Source organism: Pezoporus flaviventris, unplaced genomic scaffold (genome assembly GCF_033815535.1).
Source record: "Pezoporus flaviventris isolate CSIRO_AGI_PZ_B2104156 unplaced genomic scaffold, CSIRO_AGI_Pfla_v1 ptg000002l, whole genome shotgun sequence".
NCBI lineage: Eukaryota > Metazoa > Chordata > Aves > Psittaciformes > Psittacidae > Pezoporus > Pezoporus flaviventris.
Window position 1 is genome coordinate 87,671,724 of NW_026892550.1, and position 14,873 is coordinate 87,686,596.

The 14,873-nt window shown below is 37.5% G+C and overlaps 1 protein-coding gene across 1 annotated transcript in view; it reads left to right on the forward strand.

The window, feature by feature from the left end:
- Nucleotides 1-14,873, forward strand: part of TRIM24 (tripartite motif containing 24) — a 69,125-nt gene that overhangs the window by 39,252 nt on the left and 15,000 nt on the right. The window contains exons 3-10 of the mRNA XM_061444960.1: nt 1,720-1,867; nt 3,915-4,047; nt 5,276-5,392; nt 6,536-6,650; nt 7,350-7,496; nt 9,714-9,831; nt 13,113-13,378; nt 14,005-14,169. Of these exons, the coding sequence (XP_061300944.1) occupies nt 1,720-1,867; nt 3,915-4,047; nt 5,276-5,392; nt 6,536-6,650; nt 7,350-7,496; nt 9,714-9,831; nt 13,113-13,378; nt 14,005-14,169 (1,209 nt within the window). The remainder of the gene's footprint in view (nt 1-1,719; nt 1,868-3,914; nt 4,048-5,275; nt 5,393-6,535; nt 6,651-7,349; nt 7,497-9,713; nt 9,832-13,112; nt 13,379-14,004; nt 14,170-14,873) is intronic.

Genomic DNA, 14,873 nt, shown 5'->3' on the forward strand with positions numbered 1-14,873 from the left:
TTTAAATTGAACTTTTCTTTTTCTTTTTTTTCTTCAAGAAGCTGTGCTGAGTCCTTAAGTATAGGTTGTTGTGGTTTTTTTTTTTTTCCCTCCAAAATATCATTGAAACAAAAAGAGCAAGTAAAATTTTCAGTTTTCTTATTACAATTAACTTCTCAATTGCTATACTTTCATTTTCTTGACTTTTAAATGACATCTTGAATTTTGTATTTCTCCCTAGTCACCTAGACTGGATAGGATTAGAATTTTATTGTTAAGAGAACAGGGTGAAAAAAAGGAAAAACAAATAGAAGATTAAAAAAAAATAGATTTTTAAAAATAAAACTTTCAGGCCTCCTTTTTGTAGAGAAACAGAAAAAGGGGCACAAGCCCAATTTTTTCTCCTTTGCAGGTCACCTTTAATGAAAAGGAACTGCTTCAAACTCCAAGTGACAACCAGAGAGGGGTCAACAACCCTTGTGTTTTCACTTCCTTTCTCAGAAGATACTTGCTTTGAGAGGCAACATGATCCAGAAGAATAAGCACAGCACTGGGAATCTGGAACGCCTATATTCAAATTCCAGTTCTGTCAGTAACTTGCTGTGTGGCCTAAGGCAAGTTCTGTGCTAATTTTCCTCTTTTTCTTGAAGGGGAAACTGGGACATAGCTCTACATGTATATTTGCATAGGATGTAAATACTTGCTTCCTCTTTAACTTAACCTACATTTATCTCGTGTGGGTGCAGGAGTTGGCGCTTTTTTTTTTTTGGCTATGTTTTTATTTTTTTTTTATGTAAATCAAACTGAAAACTAGACTAAAATATAAAATTTTCACCTTGTTGTTCCTGCATGCAGAATTCCATCACTCTGATCTGTAGGGTATAGACATCTTCAGGTATCTTGAGGCTTTCATTTGCAGCAGTGCTAGATGTTGATAGAAATGGATGGTAATTACCTGAGCAAGTATCTGCATAAGCATGTTCACTGGGTTTACCACCAAAAAACCCTTGAAGGCATGACTACAGAGGCATTTTAAAGGAGGAGTTAAAAATGAAGTAAGTTACGGACATGTGGTAGTGTCCTTCATTCATACTTTTCAACCTGTTGTTCAAACTGTGGATCCATAGGATTTTGTTCTTGTGTGTATTGACTTTGTGCAGAGAGGTTTTGGTCTGCTTTCAGGTTTATTTTCCTTTTTATGTTTTTTTTCCTAGATCTCTTGGGTATAGTCCAGAGAGGCCCAGGAATTAACAGGCAGTAGTTTGAAAATTATTATGCATTGGTTGCAAATCTGTTCTGGGGTAGCTTTACTGATAAGCTTAACTGGAATGCTCTCTCTAAGCGGTGATGCAGAGATTCCTGAGAAGTATCCTTCTGTTCAGTACTGTGTGAACTGAGGGAGGCTTCTAAAAACTTGAAGCAGTGTTGATCGTGCTCTGTCTGGAGTAAATATTTCACAAAAGTGTATCGTATATGTAGGAAACATTATATGACTTAAGCGTGCAGTGTTGGGCAGAAAGTAAAGGTTTTAGAGTAACGCTGACAAAATGACCACTATCTTTGAAAAGTCACATTCAGTTACTTTTATGCGGTTATTTATAGTGTTCCTGTACCTCAGGCAGTTTTCCATTCTCATTTCAGTGTTTTCAGAAAACTGTAGAAGTGCACTGATACATGAACAACAGCTTGTATGTATATTCCATATTTATTTTAACAGCCAGCTCTCCTTTCTCATGTCAGGTCTGCACAAGCTGTGACGACAATGCAGAAGCTAATGGGTTTTGTGTGGAATGTGTAGAATGGCTGTGCAAGACCTGCATCAGAGCTCACCAGAGGGTTAAGTTTACAAAGGATCATACTGTGAGACAGAAAGAGGAAGTATCTCCAGGTAACATACTTGATATATAATTTCATAAAGAATATGTGTCAGCATTGGAAAACTGTGTTGTTAGGCCACCACATTTCTTTTTAAAGTGATTAAAAAAAAATAAATTCCTTAATCCTAGTAAATGTAAAAAGACAGATTAATTATGATGTAACCCTTTGGTGTATATGGATTGATGGAATTATGTTATTTTCTGGTTGGGAATGGATATGTTTTAGCAGTCTCCTGCCTCACGCTTATTTCAATTACATTGCTGAAGGCTGCGAGCATCTGGACAAATTCTGGTGTTCCTTTGCCAGCTCTCCATTGAAGTGGATCTCTTAAATGGTCCACCTAACAAAGAGGAAAACTATTTTAAGTATTGGCTGCATTATAACATAGCTATTGAAAAGGGAATCTTTGTCATGCCTGAGCACATGGCAGCTGCTTTTCCGTCAGATACATTACATAGTGGCAAGAAACTCTAGAAATCGATTTTTCATATTTTTATGCAAAGTGTTTTAAACCAGTAAATACACATAGATTTTGGTTTTTATCATTCAGCTACAGTGATTGCAAATTTTTGTCTACACTTCTAGTCCAGCCTGCTTAAAACAGTCAGCTGTGAGATCAGATTAAGTTGCTCAGGGCTTTATCCATTTGGGCCTTGAGTACCAACAAGGGTGGACATCGTGTAAAGTATAGCCTCTGAGAAATCTTGACTGTTCTTGTGGTTAAAAGTATTGTACTTTTATTCCTTGAGAACCTGTTCTGTTTCAGTTTATGCCTCTTATGTCTTGTTTTTTAGTGACATTGCAGGCAATTATAAACATAATAGGATGCTGTCATTCTACTCATGCTAGTGAGTCCATTGGACTTGCATGATTTATCTTGTAAATTTATAAAATTTTTATAAATGACTATATATTGTTATAAATTATTATAAACGTATGTATTGTAATACATACTTATTTTCATTCCATTATATCTAGTCGTGTGAATTTTATATGCAACATGAGCTTTTACTTCTGTAATCTTTATTGTTCAAAGGGAAGCTCCCAATATGATACTTTGAATGTATATACTGTATTCTGTATCCCATGTTCAGATGTGGTTAATCAAAAGTGGGTACTGTGTGTACTTTCAGGAGAGGACAAAAGCAGTAGGTAAAAGTGTTTGGCTGGTCACATTCAGTGTGACTTGGTGGTAGGAATGCTGTCTGTGCATGCAGGCCTCCTCTGAGTCTGCTGGTCAGTTTCCAAGAATTTTGAATTAATTGGACTTTGATTGAAGGATACAAGTCTGAAAATAACTTCTTCCATGTTTCATGAAAATAAGTGAACAAATGGGTGTGGAAAAGAAACCTTATTGATCTGCAGTGAAGGACAAGTGCAGTGTGAAGCCAGTTTTCATCAGAGGCCATATAATCCTTATGAATTCAGTGTCCAATCTAACTCGAAACAAACTGAGTTTTGTTGGTTCAGCTGTTCTAAAGAACAGATTTCATATCTATCATCTGGTGGTGTTTCCTATGCTCTTTGGTATTTGCCCACTGTAAACTGAAGTAGGACCTCTCATCCATCTAGAATGGAGTCCTGAAGGGGTGCTTCTGGTAACTTCTGATTGTTATGTTCTGTATATTGTACACTTCTGAATGCCTGTGTCTTGATATCCTCAGACCCCTTTTCAGCCATTTGACTGAGAAGGAACACAGTAATGACTTAAATCAGCAATCTCCTAATTCCCATTTAAGAAAAAGGAACTTGCTTGGTTGTGCAATGTCTTTTGCAACTGCAACAATACTGGCTACTCCTTCTGTAAATAGTTTTGTGGGGCCACAATAAGGTATGGTAGAATTGGTGCTAGGCATTCTCCATGAGAGAGGGTGTTAGCTGCATGCTTGATCAAGAGTGAGACATTGCAGTTTGAGCTTACAGCTGTTACATTCTTGATTAGGTGGCCTGATACACGCTTGTAGGGTCTAGTTGAGGAATGCGGTAAGGAAAAACAGGAGAATGCAAATCTTTAATAATTGCAGAAGACTGGACTGACATCTTCCTTTATTCAACAGAAGCAGTTGGTGTGACCAGTCAGCGACCTGTGTTTTGCCCTTACCACAAAAAGGAGCAGTTGAAGTTGTATTGTGAAACCTGTGACAAGTTGACCTGCCGAGACTGTCAGTTACTAGAACACAAAGAGCACAGGTATTGAAACAAAGTACATGTTTTATGCAACTCACTTACAGGAAGATAGCCTGAAGTTGATTGTAACTGTATGGAATAGAGTCAGGTGGAAAAAGTGCAAAATAAAATCTTTGGCTTAGAAACGAAGCCCACAGATAAAGGGAGTTTGTATCCGAGAGTGTGGCGGCTGAGTTTGGAATAAAGCCTGATTCTTCCCATTATTAATCTGGTGACTTAAGTGCTAGACCTTTCTTTACTGTCAAGTTATTTGGATAGAATTTGTTGGTATGCAGCTCTTCAGAGTCTTAAAGTGCAGGGGCTGTGTTATGCAACTGTACACTTATGTGCAATTTAATTTGTCTTTGAACAAGGTGATTATATAATGGAACATTACCAAAGAATTTCAGAATGGAACAAATGGGCGTTTTTTTTTTTTCCTGTAAAGAGCCCTTTAAATGGAAAAGTTGACCTAAAGTTTGGCTGTACTGTACTTTGACAACACTATAGCACTCAGGCCTCTGGGTTGCTGGTTTTTGGTTATCTCTTACTGGCCGTAGAAACTGAAAAGCAGGATTATATACAACTTCTTAGTACAAGACAATAATCTTGCTGGCTAACACATACAGTACCTGTCTGGGACAGATGTAATCTTAGGTTAAATATTAATGTGCTTGTTATTCCTGACGCAACCCCCAAAGAACTTGCTCACCCAACAAGGTGAACATCAGTTGGCTGAAGTGTTGGCCTTGCTCCTGCATAACTGCAGTCTTCCTCTTCAATTTTCTTTTTCTTAGAATTTATATCCCTTTCTTTTTTTTTTCTCCTCAAATTTTTGATGATTCCAGTTCCATGATTTAAAATGTTGCTGACTTCTACTGACTCAGCAATCTCGATTCTGTTTCTACAACCTTATCTTGCATGAAGTAATAGCTTACATGCACTTTCATTTTCAAAGTGATGACTACAGCACAACGTTAATTTTTACTTTGCTAAAATTGGGCTATTGTCTTGCAGTATCCCCTCATATTTATGAAAATAATAAATTTCTCAAAAAATACAGAAAATATACTATAAATTCAAATATAAATAAAATCAGCGTTTGCTGACGTACTTCCATGATGACAGTTAAATTTTTGGACTTGAGCAACATCTTTCTTGAATTAAAGAAGTTTTTTGTAAGGCAGACCGCTTTTTAGCAAGTATAACTGTGCATTTTGCATGTGTAAATACTCACTGTTTTTTACTACAGGTACCAGTTTATAGAGGAAGCTTTTCAGAACCAGAAAGTGATCATTGAGACACTAATCACCAAATTGATGGAAAAAACTAAGTACATAAAATATACAGGGAAGCAGATCCAAAACAGGTAAGTATCAGGTTTTGATGTTAAAACTGCCACAGGGGACAACTTTATATACACTGTAATTTCTTGAAATGTTTAGGTAAGTGCGTTTTGTACCTCTCTCCTTTTATCCTTCCAGAAAGAGAAATACTAAACTCTCCAGTTTACTGTAGTAACTGTGGCCTGTTTAATGGGCTTGGTTGTGTTAGGTAACTTTTCTGTTTAGCCAGAAGACTTCATAGGCAGCAAATAGCTTGGGTGCAACAGAACTGAGGCAATAAAGCCTGTGCAAGGCATCTTGCATTCTTTCCCCACCATCAGCACTCTTAGTTTCTCTGCGTAGATCCCTCTTAGAAAGCGAAAGGCTGTGACTCATGTTTCCATAATGCTTGTGACACATTTTGAAGATTTATGTAATACTTCTATGCTTGGGGCTTTATTCACTGGGTATTACAAACCTAGGAGAAAAATAAATCTGTAAAATGCGTGCTGCAGTAGGCCTTTGTAACTGCTCCTTCAGCCTAATTCAAAGGCAGTACCCAGAAGACTCAACTCTGTACGGGATGTTGAGTGCAACCTGAACTCTTCCTCTCTCTGTGCCTGTCTTTGAGTATGGTGGAGGTGGAAAAAACCAGCAGACATCCTTCTGTTTTGCTGCATCTGAGTAGTTATTCTGCCTTGTATATTAGCAGTAGTGGTTTTCACTGTGTAAAATGATGATTTGCTGTTACAAGTTTGACCACTGTTGTTGAAATAGCTAAATTGGAAAATCTGTTTATTGGGCGTTTTTTTTTTTTTGTTTTGTTTGTGGAGTATCATTCTACCTTAGATAGAAATTAGACTTAAACCGTTTTGATTGCTATGGCTATTCAAGATATGTACCGGACCATTAAAAATCAAGAATTTTAATTCCAGTAAGCATTTATTTTTTTATCAGTGGCACATGTCAGTAATTTTACAGACTTATGGCAGAATTTGCCACCAGTTAATTTTATCATAGCTTACTGTTACTTGTTCTTTCTATTTCTCCCAGTAATTTTCCTGACCATAAGTATCTGATGGTATATGTATTGGTGCATATGACCAAGAAATATTGTAATCTCAGCAACAGATTAGAGGTGGATTTGTGAACTAAAAACCACCGTTTTCTATGCTGTCTACTTACAGAATTCTTGAAGTGAATCAGAATCAAAAGCAGGTGGAGCAAGATATTAAAGTTGCCATATTTACACTGATGGTGGAAATAAATAAAAAGGGAAAAGCTTTGCTGCATCAGTTGGAGGTAATTTAATTTCTATCATAAGAAAAAAAATCAGTCTTCATATTTCTTTTTTATTTGTAGATTCACATTAAAAAGTCCAATCTAGATGATTCTAAAATAAAATTGATGTCTAGTATCAGACACCTGTGCATGTCCTGTCACAGTTCCAAAGTACAGAGATGTCCCACGAAAGCTATATGACAAAGTGGGATTTTGATGAGGGAGGAGAGGAATGTTTGTGTTTAGGGGGTGGTGGTTGTTTTGTTTGTAACTATTATGTGTTCCCTGCTTTGTGAATCAGGGCTGCCTCTGAGCCCAGTTTCTTTCTCCATGCTTTTACAAGTCATGTCATGCATGAAAAGTATTTCCATCAGAATTTTCCATAAATTCATCAATCCAGTGACAAACCAAAGTAGAGAATTGTCTAGAATGAATACCTGGAAAAATACTACCTCCAGCTATTTTTTTTCAAAAGAGTGTGTGCGCACGGGGAGGCATGTATGTATGTGAAAATGTATCATAAGAGAATATCAGAATACGTACAGGAAGCCCTGATATCTTGAATAAATGTATACTGACTTTTCTGTTTGATAGCTGCAGCTGGGGGCAGGAGTGCTCTTCAGGAGAGCTAAGCAATCGTTGTGAATTACAAATATGAAAACTAATGCCTGTTAACTGTAAATTGAACCTGTTGACTTGGAACTGCATTTCCATTTGTAGACCCTGGCAAAAGAGCATCGAACGAAACTTCTGCAGCAGCAGCAGGAAGTGGCAGGTCTCTCTAAACAGCTGGAACATGTCATGAATTTTTCCAAATGGGCAGTCTCCAGTGGGAGCAGCACAGCACTACTGTACAGCAAACGCTTGGTAAGGTTAGAACGATAGCTCTCTCCATTTACTTAGAGACTGGAACAGGCTGCCCAGGAACACTGCCCAGGAACACTGGAACAGGCTGCCCAGGGAGATTGTGGAGTCTCCTTTCCTGGAGACATTCAAAACCCGCCTGGACACATTCCTGTGTAACCTTATCTAGGTGTTCCTGCTCCGGCAGGGGGATTGGACTAGATGATCTTTCGAGGTCCCTTCCAATCTCTAGCATACTGTGATACTGTGATACTGTGACTGTTGTTAGTCTCTCTCACACGCGCGTGCACACACACACACTTGTCAGTAATGCTAGGGAATTAGACTTTCTAATGACTCTCTACCAATAGGTGTATTTGTGTACAGAAGTCAGTTTTCTCTTAAACATAAATACAGAATGTTTCTAATAATTTAGAATTACTTTTTGATACTCATTAAAATGCTGCAGGCTATAGCAGATAGCAGAATATTACTTGGTTTTATCAACTTCAAGTAGTTAAATTCATTTTGCCTGCCTTGTACTGCCTCAGCCAGTCATATTTTTTTTAATTGAATAGAGAAAAATGACATCAGTCTGAGTCATATTGTTTATAGCTGCTTAGTGTTGCTACAAAGACTTCTGCTATGTGAGTGAGAAAACAAGTTGTTGCAGGCATCTTAAGTTTATAAACATGCATTTGAAGAAAAAGAGCTTTGAGCCCATAAGGCCTCAACAAATGAGAAATATTTTTTCAAAAGATAAGCTTTAGGCTCCTGGGTTTTTTTTGGTGAAAGTTGGTGTTATCTGGGAATTGAGTAGCTGTCCTGTCTGTGGACCCTGGAAAATCTGTTCCTGAATAGTGATGCATAGAGAGCCTGTGAGACTTCTGCTCCAGCATATCCAGCCACTTGAAAGTAGGAGGGGGTAATGCTCAGCAGACTTCAATGTAGTTGGACTTAGGAAGTAATGTCTGGGCTTCAGGGAAATAACACACTAAATGGTTTGCTGAAAGACAGCAGTTTGCCAGCCTAGTCACCTCGCATGAACAAAACACTGGTAGCTACTACTGTTACTTACAGGGGGTAAGTAGTCTACTCATGAGTTTATCAACAATATATATGTGTATGTGCACAGTAAGAGGAATACGTGGAACAAGCTATGACAAGAACTGTGTGCAAGCAGTGTTAGTGACAGGACTGGAATTTCTATAGTGTAGTATACTTGATTCTGGTAGTGTACATAGAAATCCTAGGAAATCTATATTCAAAATAGTAGTTACTTAAAATTTTCCATGTTCATAGAAAATATTGAAGTCTTGCTAAATGCTTTTGTATTTGATCTAAAACTGACCTGTCTAAAACTGAAAGAAAAAACTTGTAAACTGGAAGCTCTTACAAAATTATATGTAAAAGATAACTAGTGTAATTTTAAGCAGATAAGTTTTCCAGGAAATCATCTATTATTCAAGAAAAATAGGTATAGAAGTGTTGTTTTTCCTGTACCTGCTGCTTGTTATTCTAAAACTAGTGCCCGTGTTAGCTATTTCTAGTGAAACAGCTGTGAGAAAATACTTTCTTCCTGGGAACTAGATAAATACTGAGCATTTGATGGAGTATTCTGTTTGTGTAATATGATCATAGTCCAGTCCTTTGGAACCAAGGTGACTGAAGCTTATAAAATATGCTGTTTGGATCTGAAGAAAACTTAAAATTTATTACGGGGAAAAGGAAAAATCTTTGTCATGATACTGGTTGCCAGTAGGATTTGATACTTTTCTTTGAAAGAAAAATGAGTGGGCTAGCGTAGGTTTGGGAGAAAACAGAACAACAATGGTTATGTGAATCTGTACTTCACTTGCAAGTAGTTTAAGTTATTGAATGTAATGACCAAGTTTGTGGAAGTATTTGTATTTCTACAAGGGAAAAATGAATTTTTTTTTTTTTTCTGCAGTTGATTGCTTTTAGAACTACTTTAGGAACAAGGGAAAAAGGTTGAGAACACCTCCTTTATTTGTAGCTTGGATAAATTTCTTTTTCACCTTGGTTCTCTAGGTGCTTGTTCAGTTGTTTTTTTTTTTGTTTTCTTGGTTTGTGCTTTTTCATTTTGGGGAGTACAGAGTTTTTGTGGTGATGGTGTTTTTATTTGTTTGTTTTGTGTTTTTTGTTAAAGGCCTTTTATGCAGTTTGGATACATGGCTCTGACGCCAGAGAAAAAATAATCTTGTTTTACTCCCATTCTAGATTACATATCGACTACGGTATCTTCTCCGAGCAAGGTGTGATGCTTCACCAGTAACTAACAATACCATCCAGTTTCACTGTGATCCTAGCTTCTGGGCTCAAAATATTTTCAATCTAGGTATGGTAAAGTTTTATTAGCCCTTTGGTGTCTTGATCCCATTTTGAAAGCAGCTTTATTTTTGTGAAGATAAATAGCCTCTGCACTATTCAGTTCTTGATTTACTTTGTTAGGTTTATTTCCTTGTCTACAGAAGACATTTAAACTGTGTTGTATGGAGAAAAGTATTGTTCATGAATACTTACGATAAAGTATTAACAGTCTTGCGCTGTTTGAATGGTACATGTGGTGGTGAAAATAGAAACTTTCAGTTTACTGGGCAATACAATAAAACAAGGAGCACAACCTATAACCCTACTCCACATCCTAAGAAAGGATTTCAGAAGTCATCCTCATTCTACATCTTCCAGCCCTTTCATCTCTTTCAATCCTGTCTTCCCAAGATGAAATCCATAGCAGCAGCGTAAATGTCCAAGAACCCCTATTTGCTCCCCTGTCAAGCTGAACAATAAGCCTTGCAGAACTGAGATGAAGAGAAGGGAAGAATATACCAAAGAAAACCAGAATAGCAGGGAAGAGAACACCTTTCTTCATAACTTCAGTTGTCTGGCTTTTTAGATTGTGAAGTTGTGGGGTGGAATCTTAAGAAAGCATGTTTTTAACAGATTTGCAAACGTACTTCGTTATCTTAATAGATTTGATCTAGTCTCCAAACTGGTCTCTACATTTTTCTTTTTCTTGCAACTCCGAGTTGCTAGAATTTTATGATACTGGTGAATTCCAGAACCTGGAAGCTTATGTGATTGCCTGAAATCCTGAGTTTAATGGAGATAACCATAGGAATTCATTAGCTTAGGAGCAGGAATTAAAACAGGGATCTTTTTAGGTTTTTGACTGCTGTTATGCTTCCTTTCTCTCTCCATTGGTAGCTTGATGGGCATTTTGTTCTTCTGTCATGTGCAGAATGCTTTGTGAGATACCTGTGAGATCTTTTTCTGCCTTTTATCAGGAAGTACAGTAACCTCTACAAAGGTACAGAGAGGTGCAAATGTGTGATTCTCTACAAAGGTAGAGAAAGAAGGTGTTATAGCAGTGCTTTAAGGTGAACAAGCTCCTTTTCCCACACCCTGGGACATTGGATGGTAGCAGGGAAATTCTCCCAAGTTTCTTCTCTGTATTTTTCTTTGGGAAAGGAACTGAAAGTGAATCTCTCGTTTCCAGAAACAAACTGTCAAGCTGTGTGGTAATAATTGTGAACTGCTGCTAAACTGAAATGATGCTTGCCAAGAGGGGCCTTTTTCGTGTGTTTTGTTTTTGGCTCTTTTAAGAAAATTTGTTTATTCAATGAGATGCTTAAATATGTTCCCTTAAATTCTGAAAAGTGCTACCATAGAGATGACACCTGTATAGATCACCACAGGAGTTCTTGTAACAGTGATAGGTAAATGTGTTCTGGTTTTATCTATCTGGTTTCAGAAATAAGAACCTTTAGGCTGTTATGTTTGTGATCAAACACGTTCAATTTCTGTAGATAAACCAGATTTAAGAACCCCTGAATTAAAAATTAAGTCTGAGTAAAGAAGCATCTTGGCTTGAATGGCTTGAATTCTAGTCAGGCAGCATGTTGCTGACAGAGTGATAGCATCTGCACACTAATAGGATAGCTCTCTTACGAACTTCAGAATGTATTTAGGGAAAAAATCACCTAAAATGTTTTGATTCCATAAATTGTATGATAACCCGTGGTTGATTTTCTTAGAATAATGGAATCTATAGTACCTTTGGGTAAATAGCTATACCACAGGTCATAAGTCTGGAAAGACATTTGAAGGTGTGATTAGACTTGGAGAGAGCAGAATAAAGGTGTGGTCAATTGACAATTGACTGTAGTACAGTCAATACCATTCTCTGTCAAGGCAATTCCTTTTGTAGAGACAGAAAATTAAACAGCTCTATTGACTGTATGACTGTAGTGGAATATTTCATACAGCTGTGTATAGGAAACAGTAGTACTAATTTTCAATTTACTCTGCTCACTTTATGGGAAACATTGACTGGACCTGTTATGAGCTTAATAAAGGGTGTTAGGCAATAGGTTGGTAGGGTTTTTCAATTTTGATGTGTTTAATTTCTTTGTTAATAACTGATGTGGTAGAATCATAATTAAAACATATGCAACACCAAAATTACCAAGTGTCAATACAGGAATAGTATTGTTAGCTTTCTTACCTGTTCTGTGCTACATTATGTTGACTAGCCTAGATTCCTTCTGTGCCTGTGTCTAGATGGGGCACCGAGCTGATGCTGCTCAGCTTCTCAGCTCTTAGGATGAAAAGAATACAAAATGCAAGAAGTTTTTCCTCCTTCTTGAGATAATCTGCCCCAAAATGAGCCAGGCTAAACTGCATAGGATCCACAGAGAGAGGAGGAGAGAAGCTGCAGTGAGTGATTTCAAGTTTTGCTGTAACAGGGATTGTCAAACTGTCATGTGGCATACCCACCTCATGAAGTGAACTCTCCTGGGAAGCAGCCCTGAATCTCTGGGAGAGAAGGGAGTATGAGTTGTTTATCTCCCACTTGTATTGAAAAGCTATTGTGCAGCCTTCCAAAAATCACTGGAATTTTTTAGCTCATCTTGGACCATAACTTTCTCAATTTAACTCTGTTTTAAACAGTGTCTCTTTTACTGTACAGTGTGTTCTTCCCTTGAATCAAATCAGACTCTGTTCTAGTAGGAATTCATGTTTCTTTGGATGAGGTATCCTGAACTTTAAGTGAGAATTTTGTGTAACCACACTATACGCATCTTAAGATAAAATCTATCACCCAGCATTAATTTCTAAAAGTTCCTGTCGAGTCATAGTTCCTTCTAAGTCAGTGGAGAGAAAATATCTCCTGGAGGTGCCCATCACATCCTTGAATTGGTGGTGTGCAGCAACTGAAAGTATCATTTGAGTATTCCATGATGTTAATTTAGAGGCCAGAAAGATATTGTGATCCTTTAAGTTTTATGATACAGTTACGTTTTATTATTTTTTTATCATATGATTTTTATCAGTTTGTATCAAGATCCCCTTTTTCCTTTGCTCTCTTGCTCGTCTGGAGAGACCAGGACACTTTTCTAGGGAACTCTACCATATAGAGGAGGCTGCAGCATAAGACAGTTTGCTTCAAAATACACCCGTTTCTTTTCAGGGAAACAAAATTAATGGGAGCCCTCTAGCTCATGTTTATCCATTCTTTACATTAATGAATGATGACAGCTAGGAACTAAATGTGGAAAAAATAACATTTTTGCTTATTGCAGTATTTTGGTCTTCTATTTATCTGGTTTAAACTAGGTTCTTTGGTAATTGAAGATAAAGAAACCCCACCACATGTGCCCAAGAACCCTGTGATGGAAACAAACTCACAGCCGCCAGGCAGCTTACCTTCAAACCAGCTCTCCAAGTTCCCAACTCAGATAAGCTTAGCCCAGCTCCGACTTCAGCACATGCAGCAACAGGTCATGGCTCAGAGACAGCAAGCTCAACGCAGAGCAGGTCCAGTAAGTTTACCAAATCCAAGAATGCCAGGAACCATGCAGCAGCCTCCTGCTACTCATCAGGTAAGTTACGACTGTTTCCAGAGGAGAGTCTTTTTCCATGGCAGTGAAGGAGAAAATAAAGATAAGAAAAGAGAAAGAAATTAAGTCTAGATACATAACTTCAGATATCTTCATAGCATATGGCTGTTTAAAATTAGGTTACAGAACGTTTTCTTCACAGAGAATTGAATCAGCACTTTAAACTTGCCTGTGCAGTAGCACTTCTTAGCCTATTTTTACAAATAAATAAAACCCCCAACATATGTTATCCAACCATGTATAGTGCTGAGTTACATATTTTGTTTTTTTTGTCAAATGATTAAAAGGTGAATCTGTCATTAATTTTTTCCAAGGTGTTTTTGCACAGAACTTTGTGATTCTCCCATGTAACTTTAAAAGTTGGTAATATTCTCATTGGCTCTTGTCATGCATCTGCATTTATTATACCAGAATAATTCAAACCCATCTGCTAGATTTTTTTTTAACATTGAAAATCATTGTGTGATCATTCAGATAAATGGTGTGGTACTGTTTGCCGGCATCTAATTTTTTAAGGGTTTCAGAACTTTAAAAGGTCCACTTAGTAAAACTTTGTGGAACATTGAATATGTATCAGTTAACTTGCAGTATTGTTTGTTTTCATGTAGGCACCTCCACGCCTGATTCATTTTCAGAATCATAGCCCCAAGCCTAATGGTTCAGCTCTTCCTGCACAACAGATGAGATTTCCCCAAACTCAGAACCTACCAAGGCAAGCAATAAAGCCCAACCCACTGCAAATGGCATTCTTGGCACAGCAAGCTATAAAACAGGTAGAGTTTCTTTCCCTTTTAACTCATCATGTACAAGTAAAACATCAAATGTGCTTTATATCATCTTACTTTTAGATTATGTTTCTAGAGTGCTTTGCAATTAGAACAGAGATTGCATTTTCCCTATGACAAGATACTCAGTTTTGTTAATGAGATAACTGTCAAGCTTCATTTTGACAGTTCTAAGCAGCTGAAGCATTACAGAAGTGAGCCACTGTGTGTGCTATGTAGGTGTTTCATTCTCTTGCTTGCTATTACTGTGGTTTCTGGCCATTTATGCAAGACAGCACAGCCTTAGTCTACACACAGCAATCGGTGAGATAGAAGATCCCTCTCTTTCACTTGATGCTAATGATTTCGCTAGGAACCAGGTAAAAGCTTGCCAAAAAAGCTATGGCTGCCACCACTCTCCAGAGTATGCCACATATTAACTTTTACTGAGAAGGAGATTAAAAAGAAGTGCACAATTGTGGGACCTCTGCTAAGTAAGACTTAACTGGGGCAGAAGCAAATACATAATACATTCTCTGGATGCTCAGGAAGGCAGATCCTCATTGAAAAGCATATTAACACGTGAGTTGTTAGCTATGTGGAGGGAAAGAGAAAATCACGTCACTAGAAGTAAGCAGGGAAGAATCAAATGAGACTGATCTGTGACCTGAGAAGTGGAGTAATACCATTCATCTTTGCAGTGCTTATGATGT